General features: G+C 46.9%; 1 protein-coding gene across 1 annotated transcript in view; it reads left to right on the top strand.

Moving 5' to 3' along the window:
* LOC136850561 (myoneurin-like) overlaps positions 1-20,743 on the top strand; it is a 98,499-nt gene that overhangs the window by 4,400 nt on the left and 73,356 nt on the right. Inside the window, exon 2 of the mRNA XM_067124187.1 lies at positions 19,920-20,077. Coding sequence (XP_066980288.1) covers positions 20,033-20,077 — 45 coding nt within the window. The 5' untranslated portion in view covers positions 19,920-20,032. The remainder of the gene's footprint in view (positions 1-19,919; positions 20,078-20,743) is intronic.

A 20,743-nucleotide genomic window follows, 5' to 3' on the forward strand; every position in this document is an offset into this window, starting at 1 on the left:
TCCGTGTGGCCAGCCTGGCTCAGGGAGGTGAGCACGCAGCTTGACTCGCGCGAGCCGCTCCGCTCTCTTTGGGAGACTGCTTCACCCAGGTGAAAGCGCTCTCCTCTACCCAGGCTGCCATCACCACCACGGGTTGGTGACCGCTCCTGGCCCGCTGCCCCTGTTGGTTGTGCCAGCAAGGCCAGTGGAGGCGCCCGATCCTCCTCGCCTGTCCCCTCTACCTCCTGGGCTCCTTCCAGGGGGCGTGAGTTGGACAGGAAGAACTCTGGCGAGTTGCCTCCCCAGGGTTCTACCACGGGGGCGTACATGCCTGGCTCGGTCCTCGGTTCGGCCAGGTCTTACGCCCGTGTGGTGCAGGAAGGATCATGGGGGTCTGCTGAGGTTCTCCCTCTTGCAGGGAGAGTAGATCGGGAGGACTGCACCCTGGAAGGACTCGAGGGTCCTCTTCCCCAGGATGCGGACACCCCTGAGATACAGAGGACGTTTCCTGAGGTTGTTCCGCTTATTCGTCAGCACAACGACCTCGGGGAAGGGACCACGGCCTTCTCTGTGGATTGTCTGTCGCGCCTCGAATCCTTTTGTAGACCCAAGAAGGAACCCAAGGCTTTGGCGGGGCTGCTGTGGTCCATGCTTGCCGAGGGGGTACTTGATCAGGTGAATAGTCTTGTGTCTGGGCATGACAATTCTCTCCGATTGAACCACTCGGACAAGCTACTTCCCCCTCCTCTGCCTCGCCAGAAGTGTTTCTATATGCCATCGGAGAGGTCATTGCTGCCTAAGCAGGTTGACCCGGACCTGGTTCGTCTAGATCCGGGTCTCTCATTGCAGCAACTTACTACTGAGAGTATCTCCCTCTCTTAGCAAGAAGCCGCAACCCTGGAAGTCACAGTCATGGCGGCCTTCCAGGCAGTCTCCTGGTTGGATCTGTGGTCCCTCACAGTATCCACGGTGGCTGCTTCCTCGGGCGCTATCGTATCCTGGAAGGACTCTGCCTTTGGGAGTCTGTGCCAGTCTGGAGGTAGGGCCATCTCCTACCTCGCCCACCAGACGGCAAAGCTGTGGGCTAACCTGGTCCTGAAGCGAAGGGACGCCGTTCTTTCTCGCTTCTCCAGGTCTGTGGGGTGCAAGTCAGCAAATAACCCTGAGGAACTGACCGCTGCTGGGTTCCGCTTCTCTCTTCCCTAGAGAGTTGATGGACGCTGCGGTGGACAAGCACCGGGCCGAAGACAGCGACCGGCTTGTCCTCCAGGTCTTCGCGTTCCACTGCGGCCAGGCCCTCGGGTCAGGCTAGCACTTCCTTGGCTCCTAAGAAGTCCCACTCTTTGAAGGGGTCCCATGGAAACACCCAGCCTTCTTCTTCCTCTAGAAAGGGTGGGTCTTCCTGCCCCTTTCAGCCCGCTTTCCAATCCGGAAAAGGGGGCAAGGGGAAGAAAAAGAAGGGGAAGCACTAGGGGCAGTGTCCCCCCCCTCCAGAAGCTGCTGAAGGTGGGGGATGCCTGTTGAGCCATTGGGCAACATGGAACCAAGACCTGGATAGTGGATGTCCTTTGGGAGGGATATCTACTACCCTTCGAGTCTCTGCCTCCCCTCACCTACTCTGGTCCATCTGCACATACATCCAAGGAACTCTGAAGGACTCCGCACTAGAGCAAGAAGTGCAAGCCATGCTAAGCAAGGTTGCTGTGGAAGTCATGTCAGACCAGTCTCCAGGCTTTTACAGCTGTGTCTTCCTCATAGAGAAAGACACAGGGAGATGGAGACCAGTCATAGACCTCTCTCCCCTGAACCGATTCATTCGCCAGACTCGGTTCACGATGGAAACGCTGTAATCCGTGCTCGCTTCCATCAGGGAGAACGACTTCATGCTTGCAATGGACTTGAAGGATGCGTATTTCCAAATACCCATTCATCCGTCCTCTCACAAGTACCCCCGCTTTATCCTTGGGGAGACTGTCTTCCAATTCAGGGCACTCTGCTTGAGGCTCTCAACTGCTTCCCAGGTGTTCACGAGAGTCTTCTCTCTCGTATCAGCTTGGGCCCACTCGCATGGGATATATCTATTGAGGTATTTCGACGACTGGCTGGTCCTGGCGAGCTCCCGTTCGCAGTTGCTGCGGGACAGGAATCGACCCCTCGAGTTTTGCCGCAACCTTGGGGTCATGGTGAATCTCAAGAAGTCAGATCTCACCCCCAAGCAGAGGATAAAGTACCTGGGCATGCTGATAGACACGGTAGCAGCCAAAGTCTTTCCCTTGGACTCTCATATCAGCAGGTTCAGGCAGGCAGCACAGTTGTTCCTGTCACGACAGGAGCAGCCAGCCCAGCAATGGCAAGTCGTCATCGGTCACCTGTCGTTCCTGGTGAAGCTAGTACCTCATGGGCGTCTGCACCTGCGGTCTCTACAATGGAGACTAAAGGAGTGTTGGTCCCAGTCCTTTCTCATCCCTCTTTCCGAGGAGGTGAGAGAGGACCTTTGCTGGTGGATGGATAACAGGAACCTCTTGATAGGAGTATCCCTGCATACTCCCCCTCTGGACATGCTGCTGTTCTCAGACGCATCGACCAAAGGATGGGGCACACACTTGGAGGAGTTGCTGACTTCGCGAGTGTGGCACCAAGATGACAGGCACCTTCACATCAACATCCTGCAACTCAGGGTAGCCTTCCTGCTCTCCAAGGGTTCTGGGATCGAGTGATGGGACACTCCGTGGTACTGATGAGCGACAATACCACGGCAGTGGCATACATCAATGAGCAGGGGGTCTAGTATCCCTCCCGCTCCACCAGTTGACGATGCAGGTGCATGAGTGGGCTGTGGCTCACTCGGTAGAGTTGTCAGCCAGGTACATTCCAGGCAAGAGGAATGTCATGACTGACAAGCTCAACCGCCAGAATCAGGTGATCGGAACCGAATGGTCCCTTCACTCAGAAGTCATGGAAAGGCTGTTCGACTTGTGGGGGCGTCCAGTCATCGATCCCTTTGCCACCCGGCAAAACAAAAAACTCCAGGTCTTCTGCTCTGTCGTGCCAGACCCATGGGCTGCTGTGGAGGACGCGTTCCAGCACCTGTGGGACAACCTCGACATCTACGCCTTTCCTCCATTCTGTCTGATTCACAGAGTGATCAGCCAGGCAATGATCACTCTGAACCTCAGAATGATTCTAGTGGCACCCAAACGGCCACAGGCCATTTGGTATCCCGACCTGCTAGCTCTCCTCTCCGAGGCGCCGAGAGAGATCCCCCCCACTGGCCCAACCTGCTGTGTCAACCCCACATAGAGCGGTACCACCAGGCAGTGCAGTCCCTGTGTCTTCATGGCTGGAGGTTATCCACCATCTCCTGCGAGCGAGGGCTTTTCGCATTGCGCAGCAACGGAGATGGTCGGGTACCTCAGATGATCCTCCGCAGCGGTATACCAGGGGAAGTGGTCTGTCTTCTGTGGTTGGTGTCGTGGATGGGGTATCTCTCTGGTCGGAGGTACTGTTCAGTAGGTCACGGACTTCCTCGTCTTCCTTCGCCTAGAGAAGCTTCTCTCCATTTCAGCTGTGAAAGGCTACCGCGTCGCACTCGGCCTAGTCTTGTGGCTGAAAGGAGTAGACATCTCTTCCTCCTTCGAGATTTCCATACCGATGAGAAGCTTCAAAAGGTCTTGCCCACCCAGGGATCTCAGGCCGTCTTCTTGCTGGCCCTGGCATCGGCGAAGAGAGTTGGCAAACTGCACAGACTCTCCTTTGATATTAAACACTCGAGGGGATGGGGATTGGTTACGCTTGATTTTGTCCTGGATTTCGTGGTGAAGACTCAGAATCCTTCAGTCCCTGACGCACGGTTCGAGCCCTTCATGATCCCATCCCTAGAGGACTATGTAGGTAATGAACCAGACGAGATGCTACTGTGTCCTGTTAGAGTGCTGCGGTGCTGTCTGATGAGGACTCGATGTCTCTGGCCTGAGTATCGACAACTCTTCGTTAGCACTGGCTCGACCAAGAAAGAAGTGTCCAAGAACACAATCTTCCTGGCTTCGTGAGACGATAAGGAGAGTGTATTCTGCTGCTGGAGAAGACGACACCAGTACGCTTTGTCCGAGAGCTCACGAAGTCCGCAGCATTGGTTCATCCCTCGCATTCCGGGGGAACATGTCGGTTCTTCAGGTGCTGAAGGTAGGTGTGTGGACCCAACAGACCACCTTCACCTCCTTCTATCTCCAGAATGTTGCTCACAAGTCCTTGGACACACTTTCCATGGGTCCTGTGGTGGCTGCTCAACAAGTTGTGTAGCTTACCCGGCTCCTCTAACAGGACAGGTTGCATCTCGCCTAAGATGTACGGTTGTGATTGGGAGCATGAATGTAGAGTGACTGGCCTCTCTCCTTTCTCCCCATCCTGGCTCTCTTCCCATGGGCAGAGAGCGGACATGCCGTTACATGCTGGATCTGGCGGTCGATGCAGGTAAGCACCCAACGGGAGCTCCCGTTCTATTTTCCGTTCAGGTTGATAGAAGCAACCCCACTCCTTCCCCTTGCATGGGGGGTTGCAAGACCATGACTATAAGACAAACCCAATTCTTGTGATTGCCTTTATGTCATCCGACTCCAAGTTCTTCCTAGCCTACTTTACACGAACTGATGATTCCTCTTCCATGCAAAGGGACCCAGAAGTCTGACAACTGATCCCGCGTTTCTTACAACCCGATCATTTTGTCAGAGGCAGTTTTCCCTTCCTCGCTCTATTGACCAGGAAGGGCAGACAAGGTGGTGAATTCCAGTCAGTTCAGGAGAGTCACTCAGATTCCTCCCTCCAACCAGTAAGTCTCCTAATGTAAAGGACCGAGGGTTTCTATATTGTGTCAGAACAAATCACAATTTTTAAAAGTAAATTGTATTTTTCCTAACTATACAAACCCGAGGTCCTTTACATTTTATGCCCACCTCATGCCACCCCTCAATCTGATTCCGGGGCCAAAAGGCAAATTGGAATGTTTACATCCGGGTAGGCGGTACTCTCGCCTCCTGGACGGTAGTTAACTGCCTAACCACCTTGTTTGAAGTTCAACGGCCGGTTCTAGCCTAAGCCTGAAAGTAATCCTAATATAAAGGACCTAGGGTTTGTATAGTTCAGAAAAATACAATTTACTTTTTAAAACTGTGATTTTTCCTAACTATACAAACCTGATGTCCTTTACATTACATATTATGCCAGCCTCATGCCACCCCTCAATCTGAACCTGGACTGAAAGGCAAACTGGAATGTTTACATCCAGGCAGGTGGGTATTCCCGCCTACCTGATGGTGGTTACTGCCTAACCACCTTGTTCAAGAGTTTGACAGCCGTGTCCAGCTTCGCCATAAGTAATTTGTAATGTAAAGGACCCCATGTTTGTATAGTTAGGAAAAATACAACTTACTTTTAAAAACTGTGATTTTTGGATGAATCTTGCCTACCATTAAAGATAGCATATATCTCTGAGCTGGAAGTCAAGTCTGCATTCAAACATAAGCAGATCAAATGGATGACTACAGGTGACTGTCTGGTACACATGTTCTCCACTGGGTGTGCTTTGAATGTTTTAGCTCTTGTCAGAATTCTCCTTGCTGCCATTGGGTGTAGGCATCCGTTGATATTTCATAAGTTTGGATGTTTGCTGCTTTCACAGTACTGTACATTTATTTTTCTTAGGATGCCCTCCACTGGAATCAAGGCCAAGAACATCAGGTTCTGTACAAATGATTACTGAGTTAGCAGGATTTTGATTTTTGAGGTAGACAAGACACTGTTTGTATCAGTTGCAGTGGTATAAATTGTTATCTTGAGGGTAGATGTGAGGAATGTAATGATTTTTGAATGACTTTATGCCTAAGGTCATTAGTATAGGAAGAGAAGGGAAGCAGATAGATTGCGAAAGCAAATGGTTAGGTCAGGTCATAAACCTGTCATTTCTCCCACTTTTCCAGGGCCTTCATCTGTAGTTTTTCTGAGTCTATGGCTTTTTCCTCTGCTAATGCTTTAGCTAATACTGAGACTTCCTCTTTAGCTCTGCCTTCCACTCCCCTTTCAGTTCAGGAGAAGTGTATTGAGGAGTTAGAACAAGATGTAAACCTTATTTTAGTTAACAAAAGGTTTGTCTGACTTTATGATAGGGAACCATTCCCAGTCCCCCATAGTATGTGATCATTTTCCTATTCCCCTTAAGAGGTAAGGTGTCGGTGCCCTCACCTGTCTGTAGCCTGAGCCTAGGACTGCCTTGCAACAGTTGGAAGAGTCTGCTGATGGGAACCGGGTGTCAATTCTTGGGGTGATGTGGTCCGTGCCCTCCAGGTTTTGATATTTTGGGGAGCATGAAGGTACATATATTGTATAGGAATGTACCTATTTATCATAAAGGTATTTGAATTTAGTTGACTGTTGTGTTTGGGATGGCTCGATTGGCAGAGCAGAATTTTCATAACAAAATTTATTATTTGGAAACCTACCTACTGTTCAAGTAGACCCTGCCCAACCTCCCTACTACTTATTGGGCTGTTAAGGAGAGTCCTGACAAGAGCTGAAATATTCGAAACACACCTGGTGGAGAACAGGTGCACTAGACAGTCATCTGGGGTTAGCCATTCGATTGTCTTATTTTGCTTGAATGCTGACGTGCCTATTGGTGCGGAGATATAAGCAATCTTTTGCAGTAGGTAAGTATCCAAACAATAATTGTTCATACACAGAACAAACCTTTGGTCTTAACATAAGGGAAAAATTCTCTAGAACCAGCTGGAGTCTGGTTAAAAAAAAAAGGTACAGGGAAATTGGTGGCATCAGGAGATGGACAAAATGGCAGTAAGTAGGAGGAGGGGCCCACCTCCCATACCCCACGTCAGAAGAATATTGTCAGTTTTTCTCTGACTGCCTTTGTAGGAGGTCGTGCTTTTGCCCTCTTTCCTCAAAGCCGGTTCTTTTGCCACTTCCAGCCTTTGTTCGCCATTGGATTCTGATTTTTGGTTTTGGTTTTTGTTTGATCGGTGTGATTTTGTGTTTTTGTGTGTTCGTACTGTGAGCATGAAAACTCACAACCCTTCTAAACCCATTAAACCCCAGATAAAATGCCCGGGTGTTGACAACCTTCCTTGTTCCTGATTCTTGGCTTCCTTTGTAAAAGACCCTCATTGTTCTTGTCCAAAGTGTTGATCTAACTTCTGCAGTGTAAGTAACCCTTCCCCTGAATGTGCTGATTGGCCTCCTCAGCGATGGAGGAATTTTGATAAGAAGAGGAGATGTAGAAGGAAGTCTGCGCCATCTTGGGAGGGATTTCTCTCCTCAGTGGCGGGGTCCATGTCTTTTCCTTCTCGTTCTACATCCTCCTTACCAAAATCTTCTCACACTGCTTCTTCTTCCCATGAAGATTTTACTCCCTCTCACTCTTCTTCTGCTTCGGCGTTAGAAGATTCGATTGGGGGTGCAGGAGATCTTGTAATTGATATCGATGCCCCTGCTCTCAAGGGGGGGGATCTTTACCCCCCAGGGAGGGTAGAGGCTGCTCCCCTTTGTACTGTTTTTTCAGGAGGTGATGAGCAGAAGATGATGAAGTTTTGGAATTCCTTAGGCCAGCAGGTGTACCAACCCTTTCCAGCCTTCTGTCTCATTGTTTATCCACCCGCACTCCGGTTTTGTCCACATGACAGTGTCCAAGTCTACCGTCTCAGTAACATCATCTCATCTCTCTTCTGCTAGAGGCACCGTCTCATTAGCCTCCTCTCAGCTGTCGACAACACTTGCCGTTTCCCACTCCGTGACATCATCCGTGTCAATGCCATCAACTGTACCGTCTGCTCCTTCAGACTCCCGTATCTGTTTGCAATAGAGTCAACGGTATCTTCATGAAGAAGTTTGGTTAATTGGAGGTTAGAGAATACAGGAAGAAATTTCATAGATCCCCTTCTTCCTCTTCTGCTTCTTCGTCAGCTTCCTCTTCATCTTCGTCTTCTGCCCATCCATTCCCATCAGACGCTGGAGGAAAAGAGACTTCATAGCTCCTCCACATAAGAAGATTCGCGAATCTTCCTTGGGATCTTGTTCTTTCTCTCCTTTAGCTGTCTTTTGTTCATCCGAGCACATATGTGCTAAATCAGTTTGTGCTTCTACTCAAGTTACTCCTAGAACCGTTCTTCTGTCAAGGTACACATACGTGTTCCTTCTTCTGTTAAAATTGCTCCTCGACCAGTTAATGACATTAGGACTGTCATACCTTCAGTTTAAGCTCCCCTCTCAAAAGGTTTCTGTTGTTTCTTCTCCTCATCCTGTCCCAGGTTCAAGTGTTCCACAAGTCCATAGGAAGGATGACAAGGCCCCCATCAAGAAATATAAGCCACTGGGTCCCTGTCCATGTAGGTCTCCATCAACTCATGTACACGGCATGTACGGAAAGTCCAGCGAGAGCATGCAACTTTCCTCGTACATGAACTCCACGTCATTGTTCCCGATCATGTTCCCCTAGAAGATAACGTGTTCCTCATTCTCGCTCACACAGACGGGATTGTCACTCACGCTCTTCTTCACATGGACGTGATTGTGTCACACGTAAGAAGAGTTGCTCACACGTGCGTGATTGTGACTCACACTCCCTTTCGCACGGATGTGACCATGCTACACGTTACCCAAGTCCTGCATGACATACAGGGAAATCACATCCTATCCCCTTACAGGTAGCATTCCTGTTCACATGTCCATGACAGAGATACACACTCTCATTCACACATCCATGACCAATCTTCACGTCACGGGAGTCCTTCACGGCCTTGTAACCTGTCACAACATTCGCCATTTCATCAAAATTCTTGTTCCAATTCCCAAGGGCATGGCCGAATCCAAAACAATGTTCCATCTAGTTCTAAAGAATTACAGGGTCCCAAGAAAGTCTCAGGCCCTGAAAGAGCCTATGCTCCAGTTATAAATCAGGATGTCGTATCTGTACCTGGCTTATCTGATAGACCAGATCGTGACCCAAGAGGTCAAGAAGTAGAGAGTGCGAACCATCATGAGTTCTTGTCTTCCTATGCTGAGTTACTTGAATTAATTCATGGTTGTATCGGCTTGACAGAAAAGGCTGTAGCAACCAGTTTGGATTTATCTATCTTCGAGTATTGAAGCCTTGCTAGGTCCTAAGAAGGAAGTGAAAATATCCCTGGGATTGCTATGCTCCAAGCTTGCCAGAGGAATTCATAAACAAGTGAATTCCTTTATCTCAGGTCAGGATAACTCCTTACATTCCAGTAGATCCTTCAAGATACTCTCTTCACCTCTTCCATGCCATAAATGCTTTTATGGTACTACAATGGATGTATTACAACAAGACAAGTCAATCCAGACCTAGTTCGGTTAGGCACAGGGATGTCCTTGGACCAAGTAAGGAAGAGGGCACTTCCTTTACCTTTCAAGAATCGACAACATTGGAAGTAACCGCTTCATCGGCCTTTCAAGCTGTTTCATGGTTAGACCTTTGGTTAACAGCAGTGGCAACCTTTGTTAGGTTATTACAGTCTGGAGGTAAAACCATCTTATACCTGTCCCATCTAATGGCTAATATGTGGGCCAACTGGCTGCTTAAAAGAAGAGACTGACCCCTCTGAATTTTTGAAGTTTGTTAGTACGGATTCAGTGATGGCCTTAAGAAATGGGGATATTTTAACTTAAAATCTGTTTTCATATGTGTAACTTACCAAGTAATTACACAGCTATACTTTCTACATGATTGGCAGTTAAAAATTTGAAGTTCGTGGTAGCGATTCAATTGTTATAAGTGTAGGTAACGACCCTGCCCTCTGTCAGGAAAAGATAGGTACAACAAAACAGAGAAAATCACTTCTTTTCTGCCAGCATTCAATGCAACATCGCTTTTCCAAGGAATTAGTGAAGTATTGTTGATTTTGTTAGCTTTTCAGCTTAGCTTAGTTGTTATTCCTACACTATGTCTGATTCTAACTCATTAAGTGTGAGGTATTGTAGTGAAGGATGTAAGACTCGTGTGACTAAAGTGACTTATGATAGTCATACAATTTGCGCTAAGTGTAGAGGACGAGTGCTCAAAAAAAAGTGTCAGTACCAGTGGAGGAGGTGGCTGTTTGTCCTGCTGATTCTCTTAGACAAAGGTCACTGTCACACTCCCCTGAACTGGGAGTAGACATACTGGAGGTCTAAGGGAGGTCAGCAGGGTTTGCCCATGGGCAATCACCCCCTCATCCGATTCTGTGGTGCTTAGTTCCGACAGCCGTTGGGAAGGCGTCGCTTTGAGTGTCCACCAGCTGTCGTCAGGTTCTGATCTCTCCTGTCCTGGGAAGAGACGTATGTGGCGTTTTCCGGGCGAGTCTTGTACTTTAAAGAGGTGTCATGATAGAGAGCCCTCTCCCATTTATCCTAAGCGCTCTAGAGACCCTGCTCCTAGTCTGCAACCAGGTCGCAGTAAGTGGCGCAGCCTGGCTTGTTATTCTCCCAATCACTCCCATTCTGAGCGTCGGTTGTTGATTCCAAAGCGCACTTCCAGCAAATGCTCTTCTTCTCGGCATCCACATGAGTGTTCAGTGTATTTGCTAGAGTGCTGTCCAGCCTCCGAACGCCAGTCTCAGACTCCCAAGTGCCCGTCATCCAGGCACCCAGCGCCAACAGAGTGTGCGGTGCCAACCGAGCGCCCATATTCTTTTGCTTCGCCTGCTTTAGTGTCAGACAGTTCGTCTTTTGCACACATTAAGAAACAGTTCAATGATGTGCTTGGCTTGCTGCACAAGGCACCAACCTTGCTTAAGCCTTCTCGAGAGGCTTCTTTGTCTCCAATATCTTCTGAAGAGGAAGAGGTTTTCCAGGAGCCCACTCCTACTGCCTATGCTTCGTTGATGAAGTACTTTTTAGCGTCTCTCCCCTCACATTTCCAACCAGCTGCTCCAGTTTTGCCTGCCTCTACCTTTCAGATGAGGAATCTGTCAGACTCTAGCTCTGGCTTACTGGAGATGGTTCTCTCTTCCTCAGCTAGAAAGGCTCTCAAGGAAGTAGAGGATTGGACGTCTGTTAAGAGGGAGCAAGGGGAGGCCGCTTTTGCTTTTCCTTCAGCAAGATTGACAGCTAGGAGATATCTCTCCTATTCTATAGAAGTTCCATCCTTGGGAGGCACTGCCTCTTCCCAGGGTGACCTCTCAGGATTAATCGACTTGGCAAGACGTTCAGCTTTTTCTTCAGCTAAGGTATTCTTTGCCTCGTCAGAATTCAACCACTTAGTGAAGTGCCTATTTAAGGTTCTCGAGGTGTTCAGTTTTCTGGACTGGACGATGGGAGCGCTAGCTAGAAAGATTGAAGAACATGATGTACTAGCAACGGACTTGTCTTCTGACTGGCTAGGTGTCTTATCCTGTGCAGATAAGGCAGTAGAGGATGGCTCCTCTGAACTGGCAGTCCTCAAGAAGAGGGAACTGTGGTGTTCCTTCACCAAAAAAGGAGTTACGACCGTACAGAAGTCTGCTCTTCTGTACTGTACTCCCCTTTGGACAAACATTTCTTGTTCGTGCACTCGGCAGTTAAGGAGATTGCCACCGACTTACAGAAGAAATCACGCAAGATCTTCTAGCCCAGTCAGCGAAGCACCTCAGGGAGTCTTCTGCTTCGGTTCCATCCAAATCAATATCTCCTCTACAGCAGCAGCCCTTTCGAGGAGGCAGATAGAGCTTCTCTAGACCCTGTTCCAGAGTGCAATTTTCAGCAAGGTCCATCAAGAGGACTTGCAGCAAAACCCTCTTCCAGGAAGTGACTTCCCCATCCTTTGTGCGCCTGTAGGGGCCAGACTCTCTCTTTTGGAAGAGGTGGAGTGCCAAAGGCGCGGACCTTGGACAATCAAGGTTTTAAAAGAAGGTTACTCGATTCCCTTCAAAGAGTACCCACCTCTCGTAACTTTGCTGATCACATTGACAGCATACTCGGAGGGCTCTGAGGGGTTTGTAGCTCTCAGGGAGGAAGAGTTAGCTTTTCTAAGGAAGAAAGCCATAGAAGTAGTGGAGAATCATTCTTCAAGAGGTTTTTACAACCAACTATTTGTTGTTCCCAAGCCATTGGGGAGGGGTGGAGACCTGTCCTCGATGTCAGCGTGTTGAACTTCTACATTCAAAAAGAAGAGTTTAAGATGGAGACAAATCAGTCAGTGTCATCCTCCATCCAGCAGGGGGATTGGATGATAAGACTGGATATGCAAGACGCATATTTCCATATTCCAGTCCATCTGCAGTCCAGGAAATCCCTGAGATTTGTCTCTGAGGGCAGAGTCTTCCAGTTTCGAGTGCTTTGCTTCAGTCTTTCCGCTTCACCTCAGGTATTCACACAAGTCCTATCCCCTCTGGCAAAATGGCTTCCTCTGCTTCCCATCACAGGAATAATGCACGAAGGACCTACAAGTAATGCACGAAGGATCTACAAGTAACCCTTCTCCTTGCCAAAGAACTTGGACTTTTGATGAATCAGGAGAAATCTTGACTAGTCCCTACTCAGGAGATTCTCTGTTTAGGGATGAAGATCAACTCTCTTGAGTTTTCAGGCTTTTCCCTCCCCCAAGAGGATAGAGTCCTGCCTGAGATCGGTGCAAGATCTCCTTTCTCTTCCAGTTTGCTCTGCGAATTGGTGGATGAGTCTGCTGGGAATCCTCCCATCCATCGAACAGTTTGTGCAACTAGGGAAACTTCACATGAAGCCCCTCCAGTTTTTCCTAAGGGAAAGCTGGAACAGAAGGAAGTAGCCAGGCACAGTGACGTTTCTGATTCTGGCAGAGGTAAAGGAGGACCTCTGGTGGTGGATGTCCAGATACAGACTGTCAGAGGGAGTCTCTTCGTATCCTGAGCCCCAACCTATCCTTTTATGCAGATGCCTCGGACCTAGGTTGCGAAGCACTTTTGGGCACCCTAGAAGCTTCTGGCACATGGTCTCCAGAGCAAAGGAAGTTGCATATCAATGTCAAGGAGTTGCCAGCCATCCATTTAGGCTTGAAGCGCTTTGTGGAAGTAGTCACAGACAGAACCCTTGTGATTCATTCGGACAACACCACGGCTCTCTCATACATCAAGAAGCAGGGTGGAACTCACGTTCTCCCTGTGCGAGGCAGCAAGAGAACTGCTCATTTAGGCAGACCAGAAACAGGTCAGGATTATCATGAGATTCATCCGAGGGAGGATGAATGTCTGGGCAGATGAACTAAGTCGAGGACAAGTCCTCTCGACAGAGTGGACTCTGAATTCAACAGTCTGAGACAATATCTGAAAGTTGTGGGGCAGACCAACTGTGGATCTGTTTGCCACTTTGAGGAATTACCGCCTTCCTCTATTTTGCTTGCCAGTTCCAGACCCACAGGCATGGGCGACGGCTGTCATGCTGGTAAACTGGTCGAATCTGGACCTTTATGCTTTTACCCCTTTCAGCGTGGTGAGAGCAATGATCAACAAGTTCCAGGCTCACAATAACATGTCAGTGACACAGATAGCTCCCTTCTGGCCACTCAAGGAATGGTTCCTGGCCCTTCTAAAACTTCTTGTGGACTTTACAAGGTTACTTCCTCAAAGTCCACAGCTTCTCAAACAGCCCCACCTCTGGAAATTTCATCAAGGCCTATCTGCTCTAGCTCTGACAGGATTCAGACTATCCGGAGACTTGTCAGAGCGAAGGGGTTTTCAAAACAAGCTGCAGAAGCTCTTACCAGATGTAGATGGCAGTCTACCAGCAGAGTCTACCAGGCCAAGTGGTCCATCTTCCGCCAGTGGTGCAGCGACAATAATGTCTCGTCTGCTAAGACCACTGTAGCTCAAATAGCGGATTTCCTTCTTTTTTTAAGGAACAATAAGAAGCCTTCCTTATCAGCTATTTGAGGCTACAGATCGATGTTGGGGTCAGTTTTTAAGTATAGGGGAGTAGACTTAGGTTCTAATAAGACTTAGTGATCTGATTAGGTCTTTCGAGACAACTAAGCAGCCGTGAGACATCACTGTTTCATGGAACTTAGATGTGGTGCTGAAATGGTTAACGGGCCCTGCTTATGAACCTCTCCATTCCATTTCTCTTAAGAATGTAACAAAGAAAACTTTTTCTAGTAGCCTTGGCTACAGTTAAACGAGTGAGCGAGTGCAGGCAATTGACAAACGTATTGGTTTTTCGCAAGGGGTTCCTGTCTGCTCTGTTTTGCTTGGCTTCCTAGCTAAGAACGAGTCTCCACCTAATCCCTGGCCATACTTCTTCTCCATTAGGAATCTTATGGACATTCTAGGACCAGAAGAGGAGGAGAGTTCTGTGTCCTTCAAGAGCTTTGAGGTATTATTTGGACAGGACATCGAAGATCAGAGGACCTGCCAATAACCTCTGGTGTTCCATGAGAAACCCAGCTAAACCCATGTCAAAGATGCATTGGTGTTCTTTCCTAGAAGCCTTATTTTAGAGGCGTACACTCAAATACAGGAAGATGATCTGCCTTCTGTTAAGGTGAGGGTGCACAAGATTAGGGCGGTGACCACGTCCTACGTATTTAGACATAATATGTCACTCTCAGCTGTCCTCCGGTCGACATACTGGAAGTGCAACTCCAGTAGAGACGATGTTTGAGAATTGCAGTACCTTAGGCCCGTTCTTGATGGTTGGCTCGGTATTGGAGGAAGAAGCACATGTAGCGCCCCTTCCTATCCATAACTTCGCCTTGAATATTGGGTGTTATGTTGTTTTTGGGAAGCCTGAGGGTACATGCACCTGGAGTGCCCACCAGTCAATGGAATTGGTATGATGGTTTTGATTTTTGTGGTTGTCGGCGCAGGTAATGATTTTATTTGGTCTTTTTTGATTTGGTATTGCACCCAGGGCAAGGGCAAATTTTTCTTTGTCGCTTTTGAGTACTGTATTTGGAAAACTCCTTTACTCAAAAGCGCCCTCTTTAAAGTAGGAACTTAGCTATTCCGCTAAGTCACTACAGGTCAAAATGAGCACCAACCAAAAGACAGTAATCTCCTGCTGTGGCTTTCTTACCAGGTAAGGATACAACAAGCATGTTTCAGACTCTCCTTCATATCTGAATGTTTTTGAAATGGAATATGTCCATTTATACCAACACCTATCAATGTGGGATTCAGCTATGTAATTACTTGGTAAGTTACATATATGAAAATGCTTTACGACGGGTCCGGCTTACCACATTCGGAGGTTACGACGCTTTTCAAATATATTCATCAGAAATTATTTCCCGGTTTACGACGCATGTTCCGGGGTTACGACGCGTTGTACGCCGATCCAACGGAAGAAATATGGCTCCACAACGCCAGAATAATAAAAATTTGGAGGTTTTTTTTTTATGAAAAACTCAATAAAAATGTAGTTTACATCGTTTTCAATACACCCAAGCATTAAAAGTAAGATTTTCTTAGGATTTTTTATGATTTTCGACGATTTTTCGGTTTACGATGATTTTCGGTTTACGATGTGGCGTAAAAATGGAACCCCCGTCGTAAACCAGGGACTGCCTGTATATACAGTACACTTACCGAGTAATTACAGATCAGAGCCCTCCCTCCTCCCCTCTGATGGACACGAAGCACAAAAGAAGTGGTTTTCTCTGTTTTGTTGTACCTATCATTCCCTGACAGAGGGTAGGGGTCATTACCTACACTTAAAACAATTGAATCCTCCCTGACAGAGGGTAGGGGTCATTACCTACACTTAAAACAATTGAATCCTACCGCGAACTTCAAATTTTTAACTTCCGATGGCATAGAAAGCATTGCTATGCAATTACTTGTAAGTATATATGAAACTTAATTTTATCATGAAAATACCATGTTTCCAAAAGACCAGCTAGGCTCTGCAGTCGATAGACGTAAAGCTGATAATAAGGACAGGTTGGTACATCAAGCTGTCTCTAAAACATCTGTTTCTTCTCAGGCTAGCACATCGAAATCAAGACTGCAAACTTCTCCCTACGTCTCACCAAAGAAGACTCAAATTACGACAGCTCAGCGTAGGGCTCGTCAACCATGTCCTTCTACATCCAAGAAAGCTTCTCAGCAATGACCCTTTCAGCCCTGCTCTTCCAGGCCTAGAAGAGGAAGAAGAGGTAGGGCCAGAGGAGGTAGACGTTAAGAAAGGTACCTCTCCCCACTCGCTGCCATTGGTGGGTGGGTGGTGGCTGGCGAGCCATTGGGCAACTTGGCAACAGTTCAGGGCGGAGACCTGGGTAGTAGATGTCCTTTGGGTGGATATCTACTCCCCTTTGAGTTTCCTCCCCCACCTCTACGAGAGTTCACTTCATCAGTCAACTTGCTCTCTAGGATTGATGAAACATCTGGCTCTTCAAGGCGAGGCGAAGAAGATGATGGAGAAAGGAACTGTGGAGATAGTGAAGGACGAATCTCCGGGATTTCAGCCATGTCTTTCTGGTTCCCAAGGCCACAGGCTATTGGAGACATTATAGACCTGTCGACCCTCAACCTCTTCATCAGAAAGACACTGTTTAAAATGGAAACTCCCCTCACAGTTCTCCAAGCCATCAGGGAGAACGATTTCATGCTTACAATAGATCTGAAGGATGCCTATTTCCAGATTCCAATTCATCAATCTTCCCGGAAGTATCTTTGTTTTAGTTTGGGAGAGATAGTTTATCAATTCAAGGTCCTTTGCTTTGCTTTGTCAACAGCCCCACAAGTCTTCACCTTAGTTTTGAGTTGGGCACATTCTCAAGGAACTTGGATCTTGAGATACCTCGACGACTGGCTGGTTCTAGCAGATTCTCCGGTAAATTTGATCCAACACAGGAAGTGCCTTCTTCAATTTTGTCATGTCTTAGGCATTGTGATAAATTTGGAAAAATCAGACCTCACTCCAAGTCAGAGACTACTTTACCTAGGAATGATGATAACACGACAGTACCAAGAATATTCTCCTCAGAGCAATGACTATAGAAGTTCAGGAACTTTGCCCATCTTTTCCTCTCCAAGAAGAAGCAACCTGCTCGTCAGTGGTAGGTCATACTAGGTTTCCTGTTGTCCTTAAAGAAGTTAGTCCCTCACAGTCGAATACACATTCAATCCCTCCATTGGAGACTGAAGGAGCTTTGGTCCTCAGCAAAGGATCCTCCCTTGTTCCCAGTACCGTTATCAGGCGAAGTGAGAAAAGACTTAACTTGGTGGCTGGACAGCTGGAACCTGACCATAGGAGTGCCCCTTCACTCTCCACCTCCAGAGATTCTTCTGTTCTCAGACACCTTGCACGAGGGCTGGGAAGCACACTTGGAAGATCTTCTAACATCAGGAGTGTGGGATCACCAAGACAAACAGCTCCATATCAACTTACTGGAGTTGAAGGCAGCCTTCCTAGCACTTCAGGAATTTCAAGAAAGGGTGACAGGGCACTCCGTGGTACTAATGTCCAATAACACTACAGAGGAAGCTTATGTCAACAAGTTGGGGGGGAGGGGGGCTAGTGTCCCATCATCTTCACAACTTGATAGTACAGCTGCACCAGTGGGTGGTTTCTCAATTAGCAGTTCTTTTGGCCAGATACGTCCCAGGCAAGAAGAAATGTTGGGGTGGACAAGTTGAGTCGATGGCGTCAAGTTCTGGGAACAGAGACACAAGAAAAAACCAGAGGTGTTTTGTTCAGTCCTTCCAGATCCTTGGGCTGTGGCGGAGGAGGCCCTTCAACATCCTTTGGACAATCGGGACGTTTACGCCTTTCCTCCCTTTTGCCTCATCCGTCAAGTCATCAACAGAGTGATGATTTCCCAGAACCACAGGATGACCGTTGTAGCTCCCTTGTAGCCTCACGTGGAATGGTACCGTGATCTTGTAGCCTTACTGACAGAAGCACCGAGAGAGATTCCTCCTTGGCACAACCTTCTGTGTCAAGCACACATCGAGAGATTTCACCTGTCAGTAGGGTCCCTATTCTCTTCACGGCTGTAGACTATCCTGCTAATATCTCCTGCAAGCAAGAGGCTTTTCTCGCAAAGCAGTAATGGAAATATCAGGCTACCTCAGGAAGTCTTCTACAGCTGTGTACCAGGGAAAGTAGGCCATCTACTGTGATTGGTGTCATCAATGGGGTCTCTCTCCAGTTGGAATACTATTCAATAAGTAGTAGACTTCTTCATTTTCCTGAGTAGAGAGAAACTTCTTTCAGTATCAGCAAACAAGGGCTGTCCTAGGCTTAGTTCTTCATAGGGAAGACGTGAATATATCTTCTTCATGGGAGATTTCTATGCTTCTCAAGAGTTTCAAACAGTCCTGTTCCCTGAGAGACCTTAAACCTCCAAAGTTGGACCTAACATTTGTGCTTAGCAGTCTTACACGTAGTCCATATGCACCCTTAAGAACTTCTTCAGACAGGAATTCAACTCTCAAGATGGTTTTCCTTTTAGCCTTAGCATCTTCCAAGAGAGCAAGCAAACTACACGGACTTTCTTTTAACGTTAAACACACAAGGGATTGGGGGTCAGTAGCCTGTGAATTTGTCCTGGAATGTGTGACTAAGACCCAAAATCCCTCAGTTCTTGATGACAGATTCAAGCCTTTCTCCATCCCTTTTCTTGCGGATTTTGTTGGTAATAATCCCAATAAGTTACTTTTTTGGGCACTGTGCACTGTAACTATTTAAAAAGGACTCGACATATGAGACACAGTTTTTAAAGACTTTGTTAGTACAGGCTGGATCAAGAAGGAAGTGTCCAAGATACTGTCTCCTTTTGGCTTCAAGAAGTAATTAGACAAACTTATTCTACTTTTTCAAACCCAGAAGCCAAGTCAGTGCGTGTAAGAGTACATGATGTCGGGTCTAGGCCTTTCCATCGTGTTCAGAAAGAACCTGTAGGTTAAAAGGATCTTAAAGGCTGGTACAGGGCTATTCCAAACACCTTCACATCCTTCTATCTGTGGGATGTTGCTCACAAGTCCTTGGACACTTTTTCCTTGGGTCAGGTGGTGGCTGCTGTTCAACAAGTTGCGTAGCTCATCCATTGCCCCCAGCAGAACAGTTTGTATCTAACCTAAGATGTTGGTTTTGAAAGTGAGAGTGAATGGTTTGACTGATCTACTTCCTCTCTCCTTCTATTTTCTTCTCTAGTGGCAGGCAGTGGAGAGAATTTATCCATCATGCGCTGGAACTGGTCAGGTACAGGTGAGTGTAAAGCTTTCCATTAGTTTTCCTTGATGGTTCGTACACAGTATAAACAACTTTAGAAGCAAGTCCCTTCCTCTCTCTTCCAAGGGGAGAGAGGAAATGACGGCAAACAAGGCTGGTGGCTAACATAGTTTTGTTGTCTCAGACAGTTAAAGTTCTTTATCTTTTAAAACACAAGACACAATGTAACTTGAGTTCCATTTTGTCTCTTAACCCAGATGTCTGACTGACAAGTAAGCCTTTACTGCACAGAGGCTTATGACTCCTTCCTATATCCTTCTTTGGCCAGGAAGTCAGCCCAGGTGAGCTGAACCTCCAGTCAGTTCTGAGGCTTTCTGTATTCTCCCGCCAAGAGTAAGTCTCTCTTATGTTAAGACCAAAGGCTTGTTCTGTTTATGAACAAATGAAAAATTTTAATTCAATTTATATCTTTCATAACTAACAAACCTGAGGTATTACATATACTGCCCACCTCAAGCCAACCCCTCATATTTTATGCGGGCCAGAGAAAAATGTCTCGATTCTTCTGAGATGGGGCATGGGAGGTCGACTCCTCTGCCTACTTAGCTCAGTCTTGTCCATCTCCTGATGCCACCAATTCCCTTGTAACATTTTTTTTAACCAGACTCCAGCTGGCACTAGAGAATTTTTCCCCTATAATGTATTAAGACTGCAGGTTTGTTAGTTATGAAAAATACACATTGATTTAAAATGTCATATTTTAGTATGATAACTTATATATTCTTCATTACTAATTTATATTTTTATTTCAGGTCTATGGTGACTGATTGTTCCATATTTATCATAAATGGAAGATAGGGGGAAAGTATTTGCATTAAATTTGTCTACAATCAAGGGCAAGGTTGGATTGAAGATTTAGTAAAGCATGTTGTCCCTTCAGTGTGATGTCAACACTCCGGAAAGCTTACAGGTAAGGAAAACCTCATTTGCTTCTACACAAATATAAACTTTCATATAAGTAACATATCATATAAGTAACTTACAAAGTAATTACATAGCTAACGTTTCTGACTCGCGCCTCAACTTTTTTGAAAATTCACGGTAGCGCTTCTACTGCTTTGTATAGGTGACAGGCCCCACCCACTATCGGAGAACACAGAAAACAACCAGCAGGTAGAGTCAGTTTGTTTCTGCTGGCTCTGGTGCCTGCATCAGCACCATTTGCAGCAGCTTTTTCGATGGTTTATTTAGTTGTCTCTGCAGATTTTGGTGAAGTACAATGACTTTGTTTTGGTAGCCAACAAGCTTTTGTCAGTCTATTAGCTTTTTTTGGATTAGTTCTTTAGTTTTTTACAGAATTATGTCAGATTCTAGCACTTCTAGTTTTCGCTGTTGTTATGACCCTCATTTGATCAGCAGTAAATGTAGGGGGGCAAGAATGTAGCAGGGAGAAAACTTGTAGTGTAATGAATGTTCTTCATGGGTCGAGAAACAGTGGAAAGTGCTTAAATCTCACTTACGTAAATTAGAGAGGGATAGGAAGAGAAAAGAGGCTTTTAAGAGCCTTCCCACTATTCATCCACCTATTCCTGTGCCTGGCTCCCTTGCTTCCGACCCAAATACCATTGCCCGTCTT

The sequence above is a fragment of the Macrobrachium rosenbergii genome, chromosome 22, assembly GCF_040412425.1.
Source record: "Macrobrachium rosenbergii isolate ZJJX-2024 chromosome 22, ASM4041242v1, whole genome shotgun sequence".
Lineage (NCBI taxonomy): Eukaryota > Metazoa > Arthropoda > Malacostraca > Decapoda > Palaemonidae > Macrobrachium > Macrobrachium rosenbergii.